The sequence below is a fragment of the Odocoileus virginianus genome, chromosome 13, assembly GCF_023699985.2.
Source record: "Odocoileus virginianus isolate 20LAN1187 ecotype Illinois chromosome 13, Ovbor_1.2, whole genome shotgun sequence".
Classification (NCBI taxonomy): domain Eukaryota; kingdom Metazoa; phylum Chordata; class Mammalia; order Artiodactyla; family Cervidae; genus Odocoileus; species Odocoileus virginianus.
In genome coordinates this window covers 19,098,114-19,125,439 of record NC_069686.1, presented here as the reverse complement: position 1 = coordinate 19,125,439, position 27,326 = coordinate 19,098,114, and the positions used below count along the sequence as shown (strand labels likewise).

Genomic DNA, 27,326 nt, shown 5'->3' with positions numbered 1-27,326 from the left:
ATGCATTTAAGCCTCTTCTCAGCCAGTTTTAGACTTTGGACTTCTCTGTGTTCTACCTTTAAATTGTGTTTAATTGCTCTATTTACTCAACAGATGTTTGCATATCCCCTAGGTAGTGTATCCTGGGGATACAAATTGAGCAGTTTACCATTCCTTTCTTAGGGGCTCAGTCTTGCTCAGGGGACATGTGCCTGTCTCTTTTTCTGTACTCCTTGTTCTACCTACTATACTCCATTTTTGCGTGTTTAGGTTTTTTTCAACTTTATTGAGATGTAATTCACATAGCATATAGTTTACCCAGTTCAAAGTGTACAATTAAGTGGGGTTTTGAGTATATTTGCAGAGTTTTGCAACCATCACCTCAGTTTAGAACATTTCATTACCCCAAAAGAAACCCTGCACCCAGTCATTCTTTTCCCCCAGTCCCCCAAGGCCTAGGCAATTACTAATGTACTTTCTCTTTCTAGTCTAAATATTTCATAAAATATGTGTGGTTGTCTGTGACCTTTCTCTGTGGCTTCTTTTACCTTGAATAGTGTTTTGTTTTCCAAGTTCACTGATGTCATAGCATATGTTAATACTTTATCTTTTTATGTTTAAATAATGTTCCATTACATGGGTATGCCACATTTTGTTGATGGACATTTGGGTGGTTTCTACTTTTTGGCTATTATTGAATAATGCAGCTATGAACGTTTATGTACAAGTTTTTGCATAGACATATGTTTTCGTTTTTCTTGATTATATACCCAGAAATTAGAATTGCTTGGTCACATGATACAGTTCTTAACGTGGTATGTTGACATAGTTTATTTTTCCCTTTCCTTTTTTTAAATATCTTCATCATACCGAGAGTATATTATATACTCAATCAGTGTTGAATAAGTGTATAAAATACTGCCATGGTTTCATTTTGTTTTATTAGTATCCTTTTATTCTTGAGCTCTTTTTTTTTAATATTTGTACTCCAGATCTGCTCATATTCCACGTTGTTCTGGAATGGACTTAAAACAACCCATCAAGATGCAGTTAAGGTCAACAGTATGGTCTAAATACAGATACTCATTTGTGTAAAGAGTAGTACAACAGACCCCCACCATCCAGCTTCACCAGTTATCAGTATGATGACATTCATCCCTACCCCCTAGTCTTCACTGGGTTTTTTCCCAGCTTTATCAAGCTATAATTTGTATACCATAAAATTTACTTACTGAAAGTATAGAATTCAGTGATTTTTAGTAAATTTATGGAGTTGTGCAGTCGTCACCACAGTCTAGTTTTAGAATATTTCCTAAATGAAATTAAATATTAACGTCACCTGTATCAAGTCATAGATACATTTGGAAGAGATTTTAAAGTTTATTTCATCAAGTAGTGTTTGAGTCCTTTTCGTGAGATTGAGTTTTTTTAACTTATATCCCATCATATATAAGAAATGGTCCTTTAGTTTATTCTTTGAATAGACTTCTCAAGGCAACAACCCAGTCTGTGTCTGATGACTCTCACCTGGCTTTACAGTGAGAGTTCCAGTGCATATGAGAGCTCTTCTGGCTTTAGGAGATAGCTGATGTCTCTTCAAGTTCCAGTTTCTATTTTAAATCTTCCCTCATACATGACAGTTATACTTGGGTTGTCTTATAAGCACATGCACTGAGATCCCTGGTCTTATTACACAGTAGAGAAATGGGTTTGTTGAATAGTAAAAGAGGTATCAATAAATCAGAAATTCCTAAAGGAGATTGAAAGAAATCAGCATTTTCACTTTGAGTAAGTAAATTTAGCATTATGACATGAGAAATCACTTTTTGTTAGGTATTTATTTTTCAATCTTTGCTTTAACTATATTGCTGGAAAGTAGCCCAAACAGTAACTAGAAACAAAAGTATGTGTTTTTAAACAAAAAACAAAAACTTCACTGTGGATTTGAAAAATTTGTATTTTCAGAAAATGAATATATCATTTTGAAATGGCATTAATTGATATGACCCCCTAACTCTTCCTGTCTCCCTTTTTTTTTCTGCACCTCATCAGAATGCAAATTTCCTGAGGGTAGTGATTTTTATTTTCTTTATTCTCTAAGTTCCTCAGTGCCTGGAACAATGTCTTGACATATAGCAGGTGCCCACCCTGCCCCCAAACTTGAAAGACTAAACATACCAACCAACCATCCAACACCTTTGAGTATCAAATAAAACAAAGAACTCTCTTCTGATTTTTCATGCCTTCAGCTTCTGCAGAAAAGTAAATACGTGACTAAATAAATTTATAAAACTATCTGAAAATAGTTGCTTCATACTTTTAGGCACAGTTCATTCTGGCTTTAAGCAGATCTCTGTAAGACAAAATCAAAATCCATGTGCAGTATTACTGTTGTTTGCATATCAGTGAAACTTCCCACTTGAGTAGCTGGTAGGCGTTAATAGATAACCTTTATTAGGTGGTATCCTAAGAGCTACTTGAATGTAAAGAACATAAACTCCTCAAGCTAACATCAGTAAAAATGGAAATGTACTAGACTTCAAAGGCATGTCACAGAACCAAGGTCATAGGGAAATGGTGATTCAGGAAGGTCATTCTCCCCATCTCTGGAGGTCCATATGCTGTTGTCTCTTTCAGGCCGTCTTCATCATTCTCTTTCACAGACTAGCATTCACTGCTTCACGGAGCACATAGCCCCCAGCAGCCCCAGGGTTACATGACCTTTTAGATCAGGAGCCCAATAAAGATTGACTGGAATCCTTGTATCTCATTTCCAAAATTCCAAAACAGTTTTCCAACCCAGCCCTTCTCAGGGGTGAAACTCCTGCCTGGTGTTACTTAGCTGGGGTGGGCTTACAGAGTCCCCGCCCCCTTGGCCCATGCTTTACCAGCAGCCCTTGTGAAGGGCAGAGGGCAGAGCAGGTGGGTGAGCTGTGGAGTGACACAGCTACAGACCAGCTGACTGAAGTCTCACTGAGGGAAGACCTGACCGTGGCGGGAGGCTGACACTGAAGGCTGTCCAAGATGGTCTGCTCATTCTTTATTACCTGAAATGTTTCAAAGGACCTGTGCTTTTATTTTAGGTGTACCAACAGTACCATTATTGCCACCACAAGTAAACCAGTCCCTCACATCTGTGCCGCCGATGAACCCAACTACTACGTTACCAGGTAAGCCACAGGAGACGTATATGTAATAATAATAACTTTACTGGTATTTTACATCTTAGAAACAATGAAAAAAATTTATCCCTATGTGGTGACTTTTTACATGTTTTATTCTCATTTTATCTCTGCTGTGACTTCATGATAAGTGAGAGCAACTGGCAATGAGCTGCAGCCACCAGCTTGTCAGCTGCTGAGCCCTGGGCTCCTTAAACCTAGCCCACCATCTTCTCTGCCCCCAAGCAGCCTGAGGCTGGAATAAGGAGTGTGTAGATGTTCCATTCGTCAGCACTTCCTTACTTAGGGCATTCTGGTCAGTGCTTGATGAATACGACATTGTATCCTAGAGACGAGCACTCCTTGCTTGGGTCCTCAGTAACTAATGTTAGGTGAGATTTTTGTTTATTTTGCTTATTGTTCCTAGTGAAGACCCAGTCCTTTTATCTATCAGGTAGGGATCAGATATTATTTCAGTGATCAAGTAATAGTTGGTGTTGTGAGAGCCTTTAATTGTATGGCTAAAGATGTTGTTACACAGACATACTAAGACATTAACCAAATGTGAGCGCACACAGAATGATAAAGCAAGTGTGATAAAATGTTAATAATTGAGAAATTTGAGTGAAAGACATACATGGGGATTCTTTATTAGCAACTGTGAGTCTGTAACTAAAAAGGGAAAAGGAAAAAAAAATGGCTGAGAGAGTGTAAACCTCAACCATCAAAGAAAATCAGTCCCATATTTGCTGAGATAAATCAGCTTCTTCTCTAAGACACTTAGGCCGGCATCATTCTTGCCCTTGGGTTCAGAGGTTTGTTTTAACCTTTACTCACTTAGCCATCTAATCACGTAGGTATAGAAAGATGCTTCATTGGGGAGAGATTTTTGTTATCGTTGTTACTGTAGTTGTGGTACAAAACTGCCACAAGGTAAGTGGACTTCTGATATTTTCACTTGGAAGTGGGTGGTATTTTTTTCAGTACCGCAAGGGTTTATCTTTGGCGCTTTACCTTCTCTCTGCCTTTTCTTCAGGTCTGATGCCTTTACCAGCCGGTCTCCCGAGCCTGCCTGTCCTCCCCAATCTGAACCTGCCCGCCCCGCCTGTCGTGCCAGCTGTCAGCTTACCGGAACTTGTGAACCCGGGTATGTTGCCCATCTTGCCATAGGACTCTGTCTAATAAAAAGTTTTATCCAGGAAAGGCAGTCCTCTATTTCAGTCTTTTTCTGGCAAGGGCAGATTCGTTTAACAAACTGCAGCTGCTTCAGATATAAATTAATCTTTTTTATTTAAAAGGGTTGAAAAAGAAGAGGAGGAGAAATGTCTTTGTGATGTTCCTCTGCCTGGCTTCCTGTCCCTCCCTCTTCTCCCTCCTGCACCTGACAGCCCAAGCTCTGTAAAGGCCAGTTGTAGAAATAAAGAGTAGTGGTGTGGCCTCGCTGAGCTGAGTGGGATGGGAGGTGTGCAGTTCGCCCAGTGGCAGTGAATGAACTCCCTGTGATTCTCCGTGTATTTTGGGCAGCTGCCATCCAGGGACTAGTGGTACCCGTGTTTTGTGTGGCTCAGGCTGGCTGGGCTTGCTGCGCTTGCTACTTGATAAATATTCTTCATTTTCTTAATTGAAGGATAATTGCTTTATAGAAATATTCATTATTAATGTTTTCATAATAAAAACTGTGAGGTTTTACCTGCACATAGTTAAGCTCACAGATACTCAAAGTATTTACAGCCAGGTTTTACGCATTGATGAAAATGAAGCAGCAGAGTCTCCCCAGTCTCTCTTCTCACTAATGATCGCCCAGATTCATTAGCTTTGAGATGGCCACACGCCAGGGTTGACTTTTAGTTGCAGTTCTCGAGAGTTTGGCCCATCAGTGATGTCAGTGAATGATCTTATTACACCATGGTATACATTGTCATGTTTCTGTTTATATCATAGCAGCCCCTGTTGTATATTCATTACCTGTCCTCATTAACCTATTTTTTGCTTTTTGGCCCAATGGGTTAAAAAAACAAATGAAGTCAGTAAATTCAGGCTAACATTTACTGTCCCAGCATTCCCTCTGTCCTTTTTTGCAGGGGAGGCGGGGGGGCCTGTATTCTTAGACTTTTGGCTTTGCCCTTTCCCCAGGTTGACAGACTGGGCCACAGGTTGCCCAGAGCCTGTTTTACAACCTGCCTTCCTTTTGTTTCTTGAAGATGTAATACTCTTTCCCTTCATTCTGTGTTTTAAAATTCTCACAATAAATTCTGCCAAGTATACTATAAATAGTTATCAATCAGAGGGCTTGAAAAAAGGCTGAGTACTTCTGGCTTCAGGCCTGGCCCCTGTGTCTCTTGTTCCTCGTGTCTGTCCAGAGTACAGCTGAGAGTCAACCTACAGTTCGCTTGAAGAGCAGAGTTCTGCTCAGCACCCCGTGTGTTGCCTTGCGGGCAGATGGGCTCCTGTCCATCCTGGCTGGGAGAATCATTTCTTCCCTGAGCTGGGCTGAGTCACACGAGGGGACCTTTCCTCTGGCCAGCTGGTCCTGTGGTGAATATCTAACTCTGTCCCAGCCTCCAGCCAAGGATAATCAGAGGTGGTGATTTGTGTTGTTGCTCCTCCGCTTCCATTTCCTTAATGAAATGCAAATGAACATGATTGTGTGGCCGTGACTGTTGCCCTTCTGTGCTGGGAGGATGTGTCATTTCTGCCTTTTTGTCCTAGGTTTGCCGCCTCTTCCTTCCCTGCCTCCCCGAAACTTACCAGGCCTTGCCCCTCTCCCCATGCCATCCGAGTTCCTGCCGTCATTCCCTTTGGTTCCAGAGGTCTCTCCCGCAGCGGGCTCCGCAGAGCTGCTCTCCTCTGTCCCACCCGCCGGCAGCCCACCCTCCGACCCCGTCCTGACCACTGCACGGGCAGACGCCGCCTCCGCACTCACTGTGGACGTGACACCCCCCACTCCCAAGGCCCCGGCCACTGTGGAGGACAGAGTCAGCGACTCTGCCCCAGCCAGCGAGAAGCCCATCTCAGCGGTTACGGTTACAGACGCATTTGCCTCTGAGTCACCTTAGCTTTGGACTGGTCTTCAGAATTGGCGTGGTGTGCCTGTTTCACCACAGGAGCGTGTCTGGAAATGCAAACTCTCTTTAATTTCATACTAGTTTGTACCGTTTCTGTAGGCATCCTGTAAATAATTCTAAGGGAAAACTCAGCAAGAGGATGTGGGCTTGTATTCTGCCAAGTGGGAGTGCGGCTCACGGGCCGGGGAGGGAAACGTCAAGAAGTGTTTGTATTTTAAAACCAAAAAGAATTGTAAGGGTGGCTTGCTGCCAGGTTTCCACTGCCATTCTTGGGGGTGTAGCTCTTTGGGAAAGAGGGTGACAGGGTGTTCACGGGGTGTTCACCTGTCCTCCTGCTGCTCCTTCTGTAAGAAAATGTAATATTTTATGCCTAATACCCACTCGCAACATTTCTTGTATTTTGTAAATCATTTGCAAGAATGCAGACCACCTCACTAAGCCGTGAAACGAAAAGATATTTTACTTTTGGTCTCTGTGAGTCACATCTCTATTAAGGTTTACACAAAAATTCCAACAGAAGATGTTATTAAAGTTAACACAATGTGCACTATTAATTGAACATCTTTTTATTCAGCCTATACACAGATCCTTGTTTTGAGCTCTCAAAAGTACTCAGACAACATTTTATAACTGCTGCTGTTGCTTTATACGTCCACTAAAAAATGGCATTTAAAAAGAAATAAAGGAGATGTTGCACAGTTTTAAACCAGAAGGTGGCACTTTGTAGCTACTTACAATATTATAGTTGTACTGGGAAGCATAGATACAGCAATAAATTACAGTACTTTTGCTTTTCTTCTTGTGGTACGTTTAAATTACAACTCCTGATTGCCATGGTGCATTCATTAATCTCCAGTGCATCACAATGCATTCATGTAATTCCATGTCTGATCTTTGCTTTCTCTAAATTTTCTAAGAGATGGTAAGTTATGTGGAATTGATTTATTGAATGAAATTAAATGCATATTATATCTCTGCTTCTTAAATAAGATGAAAGTGATTCATCAGTTATTGACCTGGCAATGGCTTGAATGTTGCTGAGGAGCAGCGAGTAGAACAGGGCTGCTGAAACCCACCTGCAGACTAGAGTTATCAGTGACCACCAGTTTTAGGATAGATCCATCTCCAGGGCCAGGTTTATATTTAAAGTAAATGACAAAAGCAGGCTCCAGCTCAGGTAAAGTTGAGCAAGTTGTTATTTCTAAAAGATATTCATGTTTTTTAAAAAATGTTAAGGAGCTACTTTAATGGGAAGCAAGTAAGTAATTTTGAGCTTTAAAGACAAATTTTTTAACAGTTGATTTTCCAGAGCAGTGATTCTGAACTCTTGTGAGGTCAGAGTTCTCATCTGAGGATGACGGCAGCCCTGGACCATCTTCCCAGAACAGGGTCTATAAGCATATAAAAAACACTGAGCTTTGGGGAAAAGGGGATTCTCAGCATTCACCTGGAAGATAGGCACAGACTGGCCCAGACAGGCTCCTCGGGACTTCCTCAGATGGAAAACACTTACTTTAGATACTCTCTTCTTCCTTAAGCTGTGGTTTTTTGTTTTTGTTTTTTTTTACACAGCGTATTCTATTTCAGGGGCCAGAAACACAGATGTGAGAGAGAGTGTCACTACCATTATACTATTCACTGTGACCTTTTAGAGGGGATGGTTTCAGCGGTCAGTCCTCTGGGCACTTGAGGATAGCACTGTACACATTGAGATGAGCCCTCAGTGAGGATGACAGTCGAATTATCTTTGAACCTCTGGGTCACTCAGGGTGCGAGTTCATGCCAGAGGCATGAGGCAGTGATGGGGAGAACGGAGAATGCTGGTTTGAATAGGGTCAGTTATCAGAACAGCTCTCAAAATACAGTGGCTTAAGCACAGTCCTACTTTCTCGCCCATGGTTGGTTTTGTTGGTTTTTGTTGTTCTTTGTTGCGGTGCATGGTCTCTCTCTAGTTGCAGGGGGCTGAGCGGGGTGCTTCTCTCTAGTTGCTGCTTAGCTGCCCTGTGGGATTTTAATTCCCCAACCAGGGATCGAATCCATGTCCCCTGCATTGGAAGGCAGATTCTTAAGCACTGGACCACCAGGACCATTGCTCGGGCCCACGTTCAGAGTCGGAGATGGTCAGGCTGAGGCAGGACCGACCTTTGGTAACGTCAGAGACCACAGCTCCTGTCCTGTAGTGCTGCTTAGTGTGGTTTTCACTTCCACGGTCATCACGTGGGCCCAGGTGGCAGCCAGGAGCCCCGCCATCCCTTCCCTATTCTAGCCAGAAGAAAAGGGCCAGCCCCCTTCTCTGGGGGACAGTTCAGAGAGGTTTCACTCAGCACCGTGGCTTACATTCTTCAGGCTGTTGTGGAGTAATAAGGCTGAAAGGCTGAAACATGAAGGCTCTGCTGCAGGAACTGAGGAGGAAGCGGTGACTATAAGGTGCCATGAGCACCCCCCACACAGTGCCACCATCTGCTGAAGAGCCGATGAGGCACTCTGCCAGGGTGCTGGGCAGAAACGGAGATTTCCGAGAGAGGACGTGACTTGAAGAACTGTGCAGGCAAAGGAGGGGCAGAGACCATTTGAGGCTCGAGGAATGGTGAGGAATGGAGCACACAGGGGCTGGGTCCTGAGTGCCGGCCTAGGGAGTTGGGGCTTTGTCTTAAAAACAGGAGTCGCTGGAGGATTTCCTTTAGACAAGCTCATCTGCATTTGGGGAAGCCTGTCTAGTAGTGGAGGATAGTGGGTCGGCCAGCCCTGAAATGAGCGGACAGAGGAGACTCAGGAGGTCGCGGTCATATGAAGGCCGTGTTGATAGGTAGCGGTAAGTCTGTGATGATGATGACTTTATCTTTCTTCTTTGTGTTCCTGTTTTATGCTTCGTCCCTTACTAAATTTGCTTGCTTTAGAACAGTCGGCTTTAGATCATTTCCTAAAAACTGAAAAAGACCTTCCCCATTTGTGAGGCTGTAGTAAAATGGCTCTGCCTGGGCCTGAGGGTAAAGGCCTCCTGTTTAATTATCTGATCACCCAGCAAGGGGGTCAAATTAGAACCACCTCTCAGAGTATGGATTCCTGGGCCCCTGAGTTCTGAAAAGCTTTCCAGGGGATGAGAATCACTACACACTGACATTTGTCTCCTTCATTGTACCTGCCCCTCCCCAGCTCCAGTTAGCAGCAGGCCCTGAACCACATCCTAGGTGATCATTGAGACAGGCTGGTCTATAATCTGAAGCAATAAGGCAATAGGAAGTCCACTGTCTACTGAGACATTTTCACCACTTAGCAAAGTGCACACATTGGAGAAAGGGTCCTTTTATCGATGATACCATTTGCAGTGGATCTTGCAAGAACAGTTTCTGGTCTTGCTAACCAGTGTGTTCCTTTATAAGCTCCTTGCATATGAGCCAATAATTACAAGTATGGGGAAATAACACCAAAGCCACAGGCCAGCAGAATGGTAGGTGAAGCTGCTCCCCGGCTTGCAGTTCTCAGAGCTGGAGAGAGACACAGACACAGATGTTCACGGGGATGGGGCCCGCGACAGGCACCCGCAGGCTGCAGGGCTGGGGACAGAGTTCTTGTCTATGAAAGAGCAGCTCGGGACTGACCAGCATAGGAAAAGCTGCCTCTTCAGGGGGTTACACAAGCACAATGCCCTCTGGCCGGTCTTCGCCAGTGCTAACAAAATGAGAGCACACACCATCCACAGTGGGTGTGGCCCGGGGACTCTGTGTTATCGGAGTCAAGGCTGCACCATGTTTCCTGGCACTCCTGGATGGAAACAGGCCCCGGCTTGTGGGGCGAGTACTGAAACGGGGAGCCGAGCCAGCCCTGTGCAAAGGCCTCTGCAGGACAGCCTACCCAGGGAACAGGAGGTAGCAAACTGACTTCCCGCGGACACCTTTGAGCCGCCCTGTACATTTTTAAATGTGAATTAATTGGCAAATTCAAAAACCAGAAAATTTCACATAAGTCCAGATTTCTGGTTTCTCTTGCCCATCACCTGGCAACACTAGGTCCTCAGCCCCACAAGCAAGCCCTCCTTGAGCCGACACCCACCAGTTTGCCACCTGGCCTGCTAGTTTCTGCCACTTGCCTGGTCCACAGGCATCTGAAGTTGCAATGTATCAAGTATTGTCCTGGTGGAGATGAGAGGGAAGCCTGGGCTTCAAAAAGCTGGAGGGTCCAGAACATAGGGAATCCAGGATCAGAAAACAAGATTTTTCATGGACTTCATTGTTTTCGATCCATGAATCATGGTGAAATGGTTGCTAAAGTTGACAGAATTTGAAGCAGTCACTTAAACTCTAAACCTTGGGGAGAAATAGGTCTCTGGACAGTGACCAGGATGTTGACAGGGATTTGGGTTTCCCTAACCTCTCCCGGAAGCCAAGTCTGGGACAAAAACCCCTTAGTTGAATTTACCTTGACAACCAAATCTATTGAAATATGTCAGTTCTCTTTTTTTAGGGACCAAGGAGTATGTAATGAGAGGCCCTGCCGGAATTCCCAAGTGGCTTCCTTGCCCTCCATGCTGTGGCCTCGAATTCTGGTGAGAGGGAAGCCGCTTAGAGTTGTCCAGCTCTGGCCAGTCTGGCCCAGTTTGAGACTGGAATTAGTAATGTTCACCTGAGGTTGGGTGTGGGGGAAACACCTTCAAGGAACACCTGCATTAGGGTGCCTCGGGTGAGGGGACTTCTCATTTCTTATACACTTTTATATCAGCAGAATTTTAAAAAATGCATTTGAATTACTTTTCAGTCAACAAAAACAACAGGGTTATTTTTCATGTAAAGGAGAAATGGGACTGGAAGAGCCAGGACTGCCTAGCCTGGGGGAGGGGAAGGTGCTGGCCTTCTCCAGTGGCATTTAAAAGCTCCCTGCTAAGAGATCTCTAACACTGGCCCTTGGATTAGAATTATTAGTGATGTTTGCTTTAATAGACCTGTACTTTGATGATCTGCAACACTATTTTGTGTTTGTAAGTCAGTTTGGCCAGAAATGTCCCTGTGTGGTTCAGACAGCTCTACTGAGCACAGAGACATGATGGCAAGAGTTCACATTGTCTCTAGGGATCCCTTCTGGCATTTAGATCTCCGGAAATCATGTTAGCTGTCAGGTACATGAAGTATTCGCAGTTCTAACATTGTTTAATTTGAGATCAGCAACTGAACAACCTGTGTGCTTTGGGGTGGTGGAGAACATAAATGTGAGAGCAAATTCCATCTGTCTTTAGTTGGGGAGCTGAATAAAATAAAAAAGAAACAGGTTCCTATTGCCTAAATCCAGGGGCTCAGAGCTCAGTCTTATTTTAATAAACAAAGCAAAACTTGGTCTCTGCAAAGTTTTTGTTTTTCTTTTCCTGGAATGACCAGAAATAAAAAGGGCATGTAACCTCAGAGATAGTGAAATATATTTTTCCAAATTCAGATCTCTATTAGGAAAATGGTGTCACCTGAGGTGAAAACCCCACCAGCTGGGGGTCTTCTGGAGAGGACAGATGAGGGGTGACAGTGGACATGGAAGAGGCAGAAGAGAGAGAGAGAAGAGGGGCCCTGGGCAGGCACAGGTTCTGGATTTGACCCCATGGACTGGTGTTGCCAAATGTACATGGAAGACATTTTTGTTTTCTAATTTTATTACCTATATATTTATTTTAACATAAATTTGTTGAAAATTTATGTGTTGAAAAAATAGATCTGCTTCCTAGGATGAAGCTAAAGTAGTTTCCTTTATCAACCTTATTGAGAAAAAGGAATCAACTTAAAGAGAAGCATTTAGTTGACAGCAGGTATTAAGCAGGGCAATTATTTCTTCAATCCTCCCTGGCCTCCCAGTAGGTGGTACTGATATCTCCATTTACCAAATAAGTAACCTCCAGTTCACACAGTGGAAGCTTTAGGATAGGAGCTGTCTCCCGGTAGGTCTGTCTGCTCCCACGTCTCAGTTCTGTTACCACACACCGATTAGGAGCCGTAGAACCCAACACTGACTTTCGTCCAGTAACTTCTGTTGTCTCCAAGGCCACGTGGAACCGGAGCCCGGCGGCAGCGCGCGCCGCGACCACCAGGTGGCGCCGCGAACCTGGGAAAGCCGCGCCCCGTCGGAGGCCGCGGGGTCTCCGGGCCAACCTCGCAGGGCCCTTGGGCGGGGCTGGGACGTCGCGGGAGCGGACCCGAGGGTGGGGACGTGTTTTTTTTCTTTGGAAAAGGGCTCGCTGGGAGTTAGTCCCTTACTTCCCTTCCACCGCAGACACGTTTAGCTGGGTGGGGATGCAGAAAAGCCTGGGTGCATTCACCAGAAGGAGTCCCTTTGCAACACAAGTTTAAAGTAAATATATCAGCCTGAGGTTTGTTAAGATAGAAATGAAAAGTCCTACAGATGACTGTGAACCCCTCATACTTCCATAAAACATCAGAAGTCAACATCCTGATTGGGGGTGGGGGGGTGGTTTTTGCTTCCATCATTCCCAGACACATCCTCCCTTACCCTCGACCCCCAATCCCAGGCTCCCCACCCTGAGGTTAGAGGCTGGCTCACTGGTAGTGAGTGAACCTCCCGCCTCCCAATAAGCGTCCGCTCATCCGCCCCACGGCTCCACGAAGGAACACGTGCCTGCCTCACAGGCCCCGGGCACACGTGGAGCAGCCGGGTTGGGCCCAGGTGGCCTGAATTCAAAGGCCTCCGCCTCCCCACGCTGCTGACGACGAGCAATGAGATGCGTGTATAAGGCACGAGGAGCACGCGCGGGTGGGAGCTCGCGGGCCGAGGCCTGAGCCGGCTTCCGGGGAGGTGCCTTCTGCTCCTTGGGGGAAGGAGAGAGGCTCCCGGGCCAAGTGGAAGCCCGCTGTCGTCAGAGGCAGCAGCATCCGCAGTGGCGTGAAGGTAGGTGGCACTCAGGGTGTTCTGGAACCGCACATCGCGCCGGGTGGCTGGAATGGGAAGGGCGACGTCTGGAGTGGCGGCAGGTGCGGGCGGGGCAGCAGAAAGGGTCTGGGGAACCCAGGAGTTCAGACTGCATTACTGGGGAGTCGATAAAAGCTGTTTTGTTTTTGCAAGGAAGTAAAGAGTTTGTCTCTTACAAAGATCAGAGGTTTAAAAATCTTAACCTTTTAGCAAGCTTTTTAAAAATGAACATAGGCGGAACATAGGCTTAAAAACGAAAAACTGGGATGGAACTGCTAGTTGCTGCGGTCTGAGCAGGAGAGAAAGGTGTGGGTGGCATCTCTGAGGAAAGGGGCCCCAGGTCCCCCAGAGCTGCACGGCCTGGGGGAAAACTAAGATTTCGTCTTATTCACAAAGAGAATCAAGCCCAGAGAAATGCTGTGCTGCCCCAGCCTCCTGCCTCCCAGCCCACCCCATTCCCACCCCCAGCGCCTGCTCTCCGGCGGCCGGGGCTCCCCTCACTGTCTCCTGGTTTGTGGAGGTCTGGGGAAAGCCAGAAGCCCAGCGGGGTGAGGCCTCTTCATCTTCTGCGGTCCCTCTCCAGGCAAGGCAACCCTTTACACCTGGGCGCAGAAAAGCAGTTCCCCACCAGTGCTTTTCAGCCCTGCGTGCCTAAAAAACAAAATAGCCATATGCCTATAGCTGGGGGAGAGGGGGGCGGGGGCTCAGAGATCATCTCCCTCAGTTCCTCATGTTACAGACAAAGCGTGAAATCCGGAGAGGTTAAATGATTCTCCCTCAGGCTCACAGTTGTAGAGATGGTAGAAAGCTGGGCCTGGTACCCAGGTGGAAATAATCTTCTGTTGTCTTGGCCTGTAGTGGCTAAAGGCAAGGTTTCAGTTCCCCGCCAGAGACTGAGGTTGAGTCGTGGCAGTGAGAGCCGAATCCTAACCACTAGACCACTGGTCAGTGACAAGGTCCTGGCCCCTTGGCTTTGCAGAAAAGAATTCCTACAAAGAGTGTTTATTAAAAGGAAAAGAGTACAGTATGTGTGGATAGATGCACAGGTGGACTGAGTCGCACCCTCCTGGTTGTTTGATTCACTTTTGTGGGGTATTTCTTCTGGGTTTCCTTTGGCCAGTCGTCCTGATTTGCCTGGTTCTGAGCCGGTACTTGGTATATCTCAGGATCCTCCCATGGGTGCCTGGGTGTGCATCTCAAGGCCTATGGGTAGATTTCGCATCATACCACTTCTGACCTCCAAGGAGCTTTCTAGTTGGGAAGGTTTCCTGGACTCAGGAATGAAAAATATGTGGTCTCTTATGTGAGCAGGGCCCAACATCCTTTCTTGATTGTCATGCTACTGATATTTTGGAGTTTGTCCACAGATGAACTCCAGTTGCTTATTCTGGAGTGGGGGGCGGGGGGCATCTACCTCCTGCCTCAAAAATAGGAATCTTTCATTTCAACCTGTGCGGTGAGGGGATGGAGTGGGTGGGGCATCCCCCAGCCTTTTCAGGCAGCAGGGGAGCTGGGGTGGAGGAGGTAAGCTCAAGAGACCATGCTCGCACATAGGGGATGCTCTTAGCTCACACCAGAGCTAACAGTACCCTCATTTTATCCAAATTTACAATGCCAGTGATTTTGTCAACAATGAGACAGTGTAGTCTTCAGGACTCTCAGTTGAGATAACCCAGTTGGAAGCAGCCTAGCCACTCGGTGGTCATTTAACCCTGGGCCCCTGGAGGAGCTTCTGGGGCTAGTGGGGAGCCATGTGGCAGCTGCTCTCTCTGGGTCCTGGCGTCTTTCCACCCCTGCAGACTGGAGGGTGATTGCACGTGGAGCGGATGATTCCTGTGAGAAAGTGCTGCAGCACTGTGACATTTGAGGCGGGGAGGCCGACTCTGAGGTTGCACCATCTGTTGTCGCGCACTGGTGGCAGGGTTTAATCGCCTCTGCAACGCCTAGCACATCACTGGCTCACAGCAGGCACCTGACCTCTGCGGAATGAGCCACCAAGATACATCCTCGCGTAGCTGGGAGTCTAGCCGCGGGACCCAGATGAGAGCGAGTCCATGCGATGAACCTTAGAGCCGGACGAGCAGCAGAGGGCGCCCACCCCAGGCCGGGTACCCTCAACAGGCATGTGAGGGGAGGAGGCCATGCCTTCCTGGAAGAAATACAGAATGGGGGTTACAGTGAAGACCACAGTCCTCCCCGCTTCTGGGGCGAGAGCTGCCGGTGGGCACGAGGAGGGTTTGGTGGAGGTGGTCTGTTCTAGTGACCAGGGGTGAGCGCCTCTCTCCGCTGCCCTAACGCCCAGGCCAGGCTCTGTCTAATGGGGGGTGACGTGCAGAGTTCTAAACAATGGGCTGGTTTCGCTTTATGACTGGGGCTCCCCAGGTGGCTCAGTGGTAAGGAATCCGCCTGCCAGAGCAAGAGCCGCAGTAGACGCAGGTTTGATCGCTGGGTCAGGAAGATCCCCGAAGAAGGAAGTGGCAACCCACTCCAGTACTCTTGCCTGAAAAACGGGACTTAGCTCTTTGTTCACGAGGAACCAGTAAGTTATGGGAAGGAATTAAATCTAAAGAAAGTCTGATGGGATTCTCACTTTCAAAAGGTGATATTCAGAGGTTTTATTCTTTTGCTTACAACAGGTTGGGAGAATTCATAAAACTTCTTAACACCGAGAAAAATAAAAACCTTGAAGTATCTGAACATGTGAGAAACTAGCAGCTCTTTGTTGGCTTAGGAGAACGGAGTGGTGTCTGGAAAGAAATGCATTAGATGAATATTGGCAAAGGTATCAATAACATAATCATGGAGGGATTTAAGTTCATACTTGTAATAAAAATGACTCAAGTTATTTAAATACCTTTTTGGAGAATTACCAGGAAAGATTTTGTCGTAAGTGATTTCCAATTTTTCACAACTAAGATTTGTTAAGAAGTTTCTCTTTTGAAGAGTCGGGGAGAATGGATATCATTATATCTATGAGCTGCTTCAGATTAGAATTCCCTAAATACTCAGAGTATTGCCAGCTATCATTGTCAATATTCTCAGCTTTCAGCTCAAAGTATGCTTTGGTACATTTGATAATTTGGGGGGGGTGTGACTCTGTCACATTATTTCATCTCCAAAGTGAAGAGTTTTTAAAGTGTTATTTTAGTTACTTTATACTAGAGTAGCATAGACTTTGACTTTTTTACACACCTCTTTTTATCTTTTTCAGTGGCGTTTATCACATTCTCTTACCACAATGTAGTTTCACTTCTGTGTGTGTGATCTAGTGTGTTTCCTCTGTTGGATTCTATGCTCCAGAAGGACACTTTGCTCTCTCCCATGTTGTCGGACTCCAGAGTGTCTGACATAAACTGTATGTTCTGTAAGTTCTCATTGGATGAATTGAAAAGGTCTTTGAGGAATTTCTAGACTAAGTTAGACAAGAACCCATTTTGCAGCATCCCTGTGTTATTTTCTAAATACTCAAAGAGCATTTGTAAAGGATGGTATTCTCATGTAGTGGTTTATATCATTTAAAAGATATCTTTTCATGGTATAAAATTTTTATGGTCTAAAGGCTTTGAAATCATACAGAGTCTGTTCTCTTATCACTGTGGAATTATGTTGTTAATCAGTATAAAAAGATATTTGAAAATAACACATATTTTCATGTATTTCCACATATTTTCAAGTGCAATGTGACTTTTAGCAAGAGAGATCTTTGACTTAGCCATTGAAAGCTTCATTAAAGTTAAGACTGAAGAAACAAAGGGTAATTGCAGAAAAGAAAGCATTTAAATGAGAAATTAATATCAAACATATTTTCTAAATGTTGCACCTTATTTTGTCTACACTGTCACCTGGCTTATAGTCTTTGGGAACTTGAATTTGTATCCTGTTGTTATGTAAAGATTATATAAATCTTAATTGTATTAAATTGGTTCATTGTGCCTTTTAGGTCCTCTGCTATATCCATTGTATCCTCCTGCTTTCCTGTCTGTCATTCTATTAATTTTTGAGAGTTTGATAATGAAACTCCCAACTAAACTTTATCTATTTAAAAAAATAATTCTAGTGGAACTATATGTAACTTTGTTCTGTATTTTCCAAGTCTCCTGTAAATGTGTTACCATACTTCCATAATTTAACAAATAAAAAAGAAAAATAACTTATTTAAAATACCTTTTAAATGATGCAAGCTGCTAAATCCTTCCCATTTTGAAAATCCTTGTTTGACTAACTTGAATTTACTCATGACTGAAACCAACTAGATATGTTAACTTGTCTGATTTTCTAAGCAACATATTTGCCTTAAAGAAAATAATATATGACACTTTGACTTTATATGAAGATGAAAATTGGGGCAAGGTAATATTTCTTAAGATTCAGTTGATATATTAGTTACAAATGTATGATACAATGATTCCATATTTGTACATATTGCAGAGTGATCACCAATGTCTAGCTAACATCTGACACCACAGTTAGAAATTTTTTTCTTCTGATGAGAACTTTCAAGAGGTACTCTCTTAGCAGCTTTCAAATATGCAGTAGTATCAACTGTAATCATCATGCTGTGTGTCACCTCCTCTTATTTATTTTAAAACTGAAATTTATACCTTTTGACCCTCTTCACACATTCATTCACTCCTTACCCAGACACCTTTGGCAACCACCAATTCTCTGCATCTATGACCATGGTTTTTTCATCACTGGTTTAGATTCTACACATAAATGAAGTCATACAGTATTTATCTTTCTCTGTCTGCCTTATTAATAGTTCACTAACCATAATTCGAAATTTGCTGGCATATTGAGTGCATCGCTTTCACAGCATCATCTTTCAGGATTTGAAATGGCTTAACTGGAATTCCATCACCTCCACTAGCTTTGTTCGTAGTGATGCTTTCTAAGGCCCACTTGACTTCACATTCCAGGATGTCTGGCTCTAGGTGAGTGATCACACCATCGTGATTATCTTTTTTGTACAGATCTTCTGTGTATTCTTGCCACCTCTTAATATCTTCTGCTTCTGTTAGGTCCATACCATTTCTGTCCTTTATCAAACCCATCTTTGCATGAAATGTTCCCTTGGTATCTCTAATTTTCTTGAAGAGATCTCTAGTCTTTCTCATCCTGTTGTTTTCCTCTATTTCTTTGCACTGATCGCTGAGGAAGGCTTTCTTATCTCTCCTTGTTAGTCTTTGGAACTCTGCATTCAAATAGGAATATCTTTCCTTTTCTCCTTTGCTTTTCGCTTTTCTTCTTTTCACAGCTATTTTTTTAAGGCCTCCTCAGACAACCATTTTGCCTTTTTGCATTTCTTTTCCATGGGGATGGTCTTGATCCCTGTCTCCTGTACAGTGTCACAAACCTCCATCCATAGTTCATCAGGCACTCTATCAGATCTAGTCCCTTAAATCTATTTCTCACTTCCACTGTATCAGTCATAAGGGATTTGATTTAGGTCATACCTGAATGGTCTAGTGATTTTCCCCACTTTCTTCAATTTAAGTCTGAATTTGGCAATAAGGAGTTCATGATCTGAGCCACAGTCAGCTCCCAGTCTTGTTTTTGCTAACTGTATAGAGTTTCTCCATCTTCGGCTGCAAAGAATATAATCAATCTGATTTCAGTGTTGACCATCTGGTGATGTCCACGTGTAGAGTCTTCTCTTGTGTTGTTGGAAGAGAAGCAAATTGGAAAACTCAGCAGTAGCCACAGGACTGGAAAAGGTCAGTTTTCATTCCAGTCTCAAAGAAAGGCAATCCCAAAGAATGCTCAAACTACCGCACAATTGCACTCATCTCACATGCTAGTAAAGTAATCATCAAAATTCTCCAAGCCAAACTTCAACAATATGTGAACCGTGAACTTCCAGATGTTCAAGCTGGTTCTAGAAAAGGCAGAGGAACCAGAGATCAAATTGCCGACATCCGCTGGATCATCGAAAAAGCAAGAGAGTTCCAGAAAAACATCTATTCCTGCTTTATTGACTATGCCAAAGCCTTTGACTGTGTGGGTCACAATAAACTGTGGAAAATTCTTCAAGAGATGGGAATACCAGACCACCTGACCTGACTCTTGAGAAATCTGTATGCAGGTCAGGAAGCAACAGTTAGAACTGGACACGGAACAACAGACTGGTTCCAAATAGGCAAAGGAGTACGTCAAGGCTGTATATTGTCACCCTGCTTATATAACCTATATGCAGAGTACATCATGAGAAACGCTGGGCTGGGAGAAGCACAAGCTGGAATCAGGATTGCCAGGAGAAATCTCAATAACCTCAGATATGCAGATGACACCACCCTTATGGCAGAAAGTGAAGAAGAACTAAAAAGCCTCTTGATGAAAGAGGAGAATGAAAAAGTTGGCTTAAAGCTCAACATTCAGAAAACTAAGATCATGGCATCTGGTCCCATCACTTCATGGGAAATAGATGGGGAAACAGTGGTTGACTTTATTTTTCTGGGCTCCAAAATCACTGCAGATGGTGATTGCAGCCATGAAATTAAAAGACACTTACTCCTTGGAAGGAAAGTTATGACCAACCTAGACAGCATATTAAAAAGCAGAGACATTACTTTGTCAACAAGGGTCTGTCTAGTCAAGGCTATGGTTTTTCCAGAAGTCATGTATGGATGTGAGAGTTGGACTGTAAAGAAAGCTGAGCACTGTAAAATTGATGCTTTTGAACTGCGGTGTTGGAGAAGACTCTTGAGAGTCCCTTGGACTGCAAGGAGATCCAACCAGTCCATCCTAAAGGAGATCAGTCCTGGGTGATCATTGGGAGGACTGATGCTGAAGCTGAAACTCCAGTACTTTGGCCACCTCATGCGAAGAGTTGACTCATTGGAAAAGACCCTGATGCTGGGAGGGATTGGGGCAGGAGGAGAAGGGGACGACAGAGGATGAGATGGCTGGATGGCATCACTGACTCGATGGACTTGAGTTTGAGTAAACTGCGGGAGTTGGTGATGGACAGGGAGGCCTGGCGTTCTGCAATTTGGGGCCACAAGAGTTGGACACGACTGACTGAACTGAACTGAACCATAAATTCCCTAAGGTCCATCTATTTGTTGCAGTTGGCAAGATTTTATTCGTTTTTATGGCTGCATAATATTCAGTTACAGGTATATTTGTCACATTTTCTTTATCCTTTCATTCAGCTGGGTTGCTTCTGTGTCTCACATAAATAGTGCTGCAAAAAACATGTTGGTGCAAATACCTTTTCCAGTTAGTGTTTTCATTTTCTTTGGATAAATATCTAGAAGCACAATTGTTGGATCATAACAGTAGAATAATTTTTAACTTTTGGAGGAACCACCGTACTGTTTTTCATAGTGGCTGCACCAATTTGCAATCCCACCAATAGGGTATGAAGGTTTCCTCTTCTCTACATCTCATCAACACATTTATTGTCTTTTTGTAATTGCCACTTTAAAGGTATGAACTGATACCGCATTTCTGATTTTCTTTTCCCAATGATTAGTGATGTTGAGCACCTTTTCATGTACTTGTTAGCCATCTGAATGTCTTCCTTGGAAAAAAAATCTATTCAGATCATTTGTCCATTTTTTTTTAACTGAATTTTTTTTTTTCTGGCCATCGAGTTTTGAGTTCTTTGTATATTTTGGATACTAACCCCTTATGATGTATATGATATCTACAAATATTTTCCCCACTTGGTAGGTTGTCTTTTCATTTTGTCCATGGTTTCCTTTGCTGTATAGAAGCTTTTTCATTACATGTAGTCCCACTTGTTTACTTTTGTTGTCAAGTACAAAAAAGTCCTCACCAAGACTATGTTGAGAAGCTTATCACCTGTTTACTTCTGAGAGTTTTATGATTTCAAGAATGTTCAAGGCTGTCATCCATTTTGAATTACTTTTTGTGTAAGATCTAAGTTAGTGCCAGTTTCATTCTTGTGTATGTGGCTGTCTACTTTTCCCTACCTCATTTATTGAAGAGATGACTCTTTCCCCATTGTATATTCTTGGCTCCTTTGTCATAAATAAATTGATCACATATGCATGGGGTTATTTCTGGGTTCCCTATTCTGTTATGTTGTATGTTTTATGCTAATGCTATACTGTTTTGATTATTAGAACTTTGAAATATAGCTTAGAATCACAGAGTATGAAGACTTAAGCTTTTTTCTTCTTTCTCAAGATGGCTTTGGTTCTTTGGGGCTTTTGTGCTTCCAAATTAATTTTAGGATTTTTTTCCTCTATTTTTATGAAAAATAGCACTAAAATTTTGATAGGGATTCATTGAATCTTTAGATTGCTTTGAATAGTATGGACATTTCAACCCTATTCTTCCAGTCCATGAATGTGGAATATCTTTCCATTTATTTGTGCCGCCTTCAGTTTCTTTCATCAGTGTCTTAAATAGATTTCTGTACATGTTTTTAATTTCTTTAGTTAAATTTATTCCTAGATGTTTTATTCTTTCTGATGCAACTGTAAATGGTTTTGTTTCCTTAATTTCTCTTTCTGATAGTTTGTTGTTATTGAATAGAAACACAATAGATTCTTGCATATTGTTTTTGTATCCTGCAAGTTTACTGAATTTGTAATTCTAACAATTTAGTTTTCGTGAAATCTTTGGGGTTTCTATATATACTGTCAGCTGCAAATAGTGGAAGTTTTCTTCCTTTTCAATTTAGCTACCTTTTATTTTTCTTGCCTAAATGCTCAGTCTAGGCCTTCCAAAATTGCATTGAATAAGTGGTGAGAGTGGGCATCCTTGTCTAATGCCTGATTTTAGAAGAAAAGCTTTCAGATTTTCACTTTTGAGTATCATGTTAGCCATGGACTTGTCCTATAGGGCTTTATTATGTTGAAATATGTTCCCTCAAAGCCACTTTGTTGAGATTTTAAAATCATAAATGGAAGCTGTATTTTATCAAATTTTTTTTATGTGTATTGAGATGACCATAAGGTTTTTTATATTTTATTAGAGTATAGTTGATTTACAAGACTGTGTTAGCTTCAGGTGTACAGCATCGTGATTCAGTTATTCATATCCATATATCCATTCTTTTTCAAATTCTTTTCCCATATAGCTTATTACACTGTATCAAGTAGAGGTCCCTATGGTATACAGTAGGTCATTGTTGACTATCTATTTTATATATAGTAGTCTGTATGTTAATCCCAAACTCCTGATTTTTCCTGCCACACCTTTCCTCATTGATAACCATGTTTGTTTGTTGTAAACTGAGTCTTGTTTCTGCTTAGTAAATAAGTTCATTTGTATCTTTTTAAGCTTTCACATATAAGTGATGTGATATATGTATCACTTGATATGATATGTATCATATAATTTGTTTTTCTCTAATTTACTTCACTTAGTGTGATAATCTCTAGGTCCAGCCATGTTGTTCCACCTGTTATGGCTGAGTAATATTCCCTTGTATATATGTACCACATCTTCTTTATCCATTCATCAGTATTCTTGCCTGAAAAATGCCATGGACAGAGGAGCTTGGCAGGCTACAGTTCAGAGGGTCGCAGAGTCAGACATGACTGAGCACACAACACCCACACGCAACATCTTTATCCATTCATCTGTCGATAGACATTTAGGTTGCTTCCATGTCCTGGCTATTGTAAATAGTGCTACAGTGAACATTGGGGTGCAGATGTCTAGAATTATGGTTTTCATAGAGTATATGCCCAGCATTGGAATTTCTGGGTCATATAATAGTTCTGTTCTCGATTTTTAAAGGAACCATTGTACTGTTCTCCACAATGGCTCTACCAGTCTACACTCCCACCAACAGTGCAAGATGTTTCCCTTTTCTCCACACCCTCTCCACCATTTATTGTTTGTAGATTTTTTTTTTTATGATGGCCATTCTGGCTGTTGTGAGGTGATATCTCATTGTAGTTCTGATTTGCATTTCTCTAATAATAAGCAATGTTGAGCATCTTTCATGTGTTTACTGGCCATCTGTATGTTGTCTTTAGAGAAATGTCTGTATAGGTCTTCTGTCCATTTTTAGTTTGGATTGTATGGTTTTTTTGGATACTGAGCTACATGAACTGTTTATTCCCTTGCCGGTTGCTTTATTTGCAAATGCTTCCTCCTGTTCTGAGAGTTGTCTTTCATCTTGCTTATGGTTTCCTTTGCTGTGCAAAAGCTTTTAACTTTAATTAGGTTCTGTTTGTTTGTTTGTTTGTTTTTATTTTCATTACTGTCAGGGGATAGATCCAAAAAGATATTGCTGCAGTTTATGTCAAAGAATGTTCAGCCAATGTTTTATTCCAAGAGTTATGTACTGCCTAAGCATTACATTTAGGTCTTTAATCCATTTTGAGTTTACTTTTCTGTATAGTCTTTGATAGTGTTCTAATTTCATTCTTTTACATGTATGTGTCCAGTTTTCTGAGCACCACTTATTGAAAAGACTGTCTTTTCTCTATTATATAGTCTTGCCTCCTTTGTTGAAGATGAACAGATCATAAGTGCATAGGTTTATCTCTGGGATTACTATCTTGTCACATTGATCCATATGTCTATTTTTGTGCCAGTACCATACTGTTTGATTATTGTAGCTTTGTAATAGAGTTTAAAGTCAGGGAGCCTGATTCCTCCAGCTTCATTTTTCTTTCTCAGGATTGCTTTGGCAGTTTGGGGTCTTTTGAATTTCTGTTCCATTTCATTCCAAAATTTTAAAATATTCTAGTTCTTTGAAAAATTCCATTGTTAATTCAATAGAAATTGCATTGAATATGTAGGTTATCTTGAGTAGTATAGTCATTTTGACAAAATTGATTTTTCTAATTCAAGAACATGATCTGTCTTTCCGTTTGTTTCTTCATCTTCAAATTCTTTAATCAGAATCTTACAGTTTTCAGAGTACGAGTCTTTTGCCTCCTTCAGTTCAGTTGCTCAGAGTTGTGTCCAACTTTGCAAACCCATGGACTACAGCGCGCCAGGCCTCCCTGTCCATCACCAACTCCCAGAGTTTACTCAGACTCACATCTATTGAGTCAGTGATGCCATCCAACCATCTCATCTGCTGTCCCCTTCTCCTCCCACCTTCAATCTTTGCCAGCATCAGGGTCTTTTCAAATGAGTCAGTTCTTCACATCAGGTGGCCAAAGTATTGGAGTTTCAGCTTCAACATCAGTTCTTCCAGTGAACACTCAGGACTGATCTCCTTTAGGCTAGACTGGTTGCATCTGCTTGCAGTCCAAGGGACTCTCAAGAGTCTTCTCCAACACCACAGTTCAGAAGCATCAATTCTTTCTTTATAGTCCAACTCTCACATCCACACATGACTGCCAGGAAAACCATAGCCTTGACTAGGCGGACCTTTGTTGGCAAAGCAATGTCTCCACTTTTTAATATGCTGTCTAGGTTGGTCATAACTTTTCTTCCAAGGAGTAAGTGTCTTTTAATTTCATGCTGCAGTCACCATCTGCAGTGATTTTGGAGCCCCCCAAAAATAAAGTCTGCCACTGTATCTCCATCTGTTTGCCATGACATGATGGGACCAGATGCCATGATCTTCACTTTCTGAATGTTGAGTTTTAAGCCAACTTTTTCACTCTCCTCTTTCACTTTCATCAAGAGGCTCTTTAGTTCTTCACTTTCTGCCATAGGGGTGGTGTCATCTGCATATCTGAGGTTACTGATATTTCTCCCAGAAATCTTGATTCTTGATTTGCCTTCTTAGGTAGGTTGATTTCTAGGCATTTTATTCTTTTTGATGAAATGGTAAATGAATTATTTCCTTAATTTCTCCCTTTGACATTTTGTTATTAGCATATAGAAGTGCAGCAGATTTCTGTATGTTAATTTTCTCACCTGTAACCTTATCAAATTTATTGACGAGCTCCAGTGGTTTTCTGATAGCATCTTTAGGGTTTTCTATGTATAGTACCATGTCATCTGAGAACAGTGAGAGGTTTATTTCTTTTCCAATTTGAATTCCTTTATTTCTTTTCCTTTGATTGCAATAGTTAGACTTCCAAGAATATGTTGAATAAAAGTGATAAGAATAGACATTCTTGTCTTGTTCCTGATCTTAGAGGAAATACTTTCAGTATGGTGTTAGCTGTAGGTTTTTCATATATAGCCTTTATTATATTGAGTAAAGTTTCTGTCTTTGACCCTGTCTGGAGAGTTTTTATCATAAATAGATGTGAAGTCTGGTAAAAAAAAAAAAAATCTTTGTGTCTACTGAGATGATCATGTGTTTGTTTTTTCTAACTGGGGTACTGTTGCTTTATAGTGTTGTATTGGTTTCTGTTGTACAAGGAAGCGAATCAGCTGTATGTGTACATATATCACCTCCCGCTTGGACCTTCCTCCAGCTCCTTCCATCTCACTGATTTAGGTCACCACAGAGCACTGAACTGAACTTCCTGTGCTGTATCAGATTCCTACTAGTGATTTATTTTACACATGGTAGTATATGTCAATCTCAAGTCTTTCAATTAATCCCAACCCCCTTTCCACCCTCATCCCCATGTCCACATTTCCTGTATCTACATCTGTGTCTCTGTTCTTGCCTTGGAAATAGGTTTATCTGCACTACTTTCCTAGAGTCCACATACATGTGTTAATATTCAATATATGCTTTTCTCTTTCTGACATAGTTCACTCTGTATGCCAGATTCTGCATCCATCCATGTCTCTACAAGTGAACCAGTTTTGTTCCTTCTTATGGCTGAGTAATATTCCATTGTATATATATACTGTATCTTCTTTATCCATTCATCTCTCAATGGACATTTAGGTTGCTTCCATGTCCTGGCTATTGTAAATAGTGGTGCAGTGACCACTGGGGTGGGGGTGTGCGTGTGTCATTTTGAATTGTTTGTTCAGGTTATGTGTGCAGTAGTGGCATTTCTGGGTCATATGGTAGTTAAATTTTCAATATTTAAATGAACCACCATACTGTTCTCCACAGGGGCTGTACCAATTTAAATCCCATCAACCATCCAAGAGCTTTGCCTTGGACATGATCCTCTACATAGAAAACCCTAAAGACACCACCAGAAAATTAATAGATATAATTAATTAATATAGTAAAGTTGCAGGATATAAAATTAATACACAGAAATCCCTTGCATTCCTATACACTAACAATGAGAAAACAGAAAGAGAAATTAAGGAAACAATCCCATTCACCATTGCAACAAAAAGAATAAAATACTTAGGAATGAATTTACCTAAAGAAACAAGAGACCTATATATAGAAAACTATGAAACACTGATGAAAGATATCAAAGATGACACAAATAGATGGAGAAATATACCATGTTCAGGGATCAGAAGAATCAATATAGTAAAAATGAGTATACTACCCAAAGTAATCTATAGATTCAATGCAATCCCTATTAAGCTACCAATGGTATTTTTCACAGAACTAGAACAAATAATTTCATGATTTGTATGGAAACACAAAAAACCTCGAATAGCCAAAGCAATGTTGAGAAAGAAGAATGAAACTGGAGGAATCAACCTGCCTGAATTCAGACTATAGTACAAAGCTACAGTCATTAAGACAGTATAGTACTGGCACAAAGACAGAAATATAGATCAATGAAACAATATATAAATCCCAGAGATGAATCCATGCACCTTGGACATCTTATCTTTGACCAAGGAAGCAAAAATATACAATAGAGAAAAGACAGTCTCTTTAACAAGTGGTGCTGGGAAGACTGGCCAACCACCTGTGAAAGAGTGAAACTAGAGCACTTTCTAACACCATACACAAAAATAAACTCAAAATGGATTAAAGATCTAAATGTAAGACCAGAAACTTATAAAACTCCTAGAGGAAAACATAGGCAGAACACTGTGACATAAATCACAACAGGATCCTCTATGACCCACCTCTCAGAGTAATGGAAATAAAAGCAAAAATAAATGGGACCTAATTAAACTTAAAAGTTTTGCACAATGAAGGAAACTGTAAGCAAAGTGAAAAGACAGCCTTCAGAATGGGAGAAAATAATAGCAATTGAAACAAATGACAAATAATTTCCAAAATATACAAGCAGCTCATGAAGCTCAATACCAGAAAAATAAATGGCCCAATCAAAAACTTGGCCAAAGAACTAAACAGACATTTCTCCACAGAAGACATACAGATGGCTAACAAACACATGAAAAGATACTCAGAATCACTCATTATCAGAGAAATGCAAATCAAAACCACAATGAGGTGTACCGTCTCAGACCAGTCAGAATGGCAGAATGGCTGCCATCA

The 27,326-nt window shown here is 42.2% G+C and overlaps 1 protein-coding gene and 1 long non-coding RNA gene across 3 annotated transcripts in view; both read left to right on the top strand.

The window, feature by feature from the left end:
• GORASP2 (golgi reassembly stacking protein 2) overlaps nucleotides 1-7,001 on the top strand; it is a 28,885-nt gene extending 21,884 nt beyond the window's left edge. Inside the window, exons 8-10 of the mRNA XM_020900510.2 lie at nucleotides 3,063-3,149; nucleotides 4,177-4,287; nucleotides 5,850-7,001. Coding sequence (XP_020756169.2) covers nucleotides 3,063-3,149; nucleotides 4,177-4,287; nucleotides 5,850-6,196 — 545 coding nt within the window. The 3' untranslated portion in view covers nucleotides 6,197-7,001. The remainder of the gene's footprint in view (nucleotides 1-3,062; nucleotides 3,150-4,176; nucleotides 4,288-5,849) is intronic.
• A 5,354-nt stretch (nucleotides 7,002-12,355) lies between these two features.
• LOC110135426 (uncharacterized) overlaps nucleotides 12,356-27,326 on the top strand; it is a 60,556-nt gene continuing 45,585 nt past the window's right edge. Inside the window, exons 1-2 of one of the 2 annotated variants that reach the window (XR_011490956.1) lie at nucleotides 12,356-13,081; nucleotides 15,739-15,884. This is a non-coding gene — a long non-coding RNA (uncharacterized lncRNA). Of the gene's footprint in view, nucleotides 13,082-14,570; nucleotides 15,642-15,738; nucleotides 15,885-27,326 lie in introns of those variants that run through there. The other variant, XR_011490955.1, reaches the window with a different exon arrangement.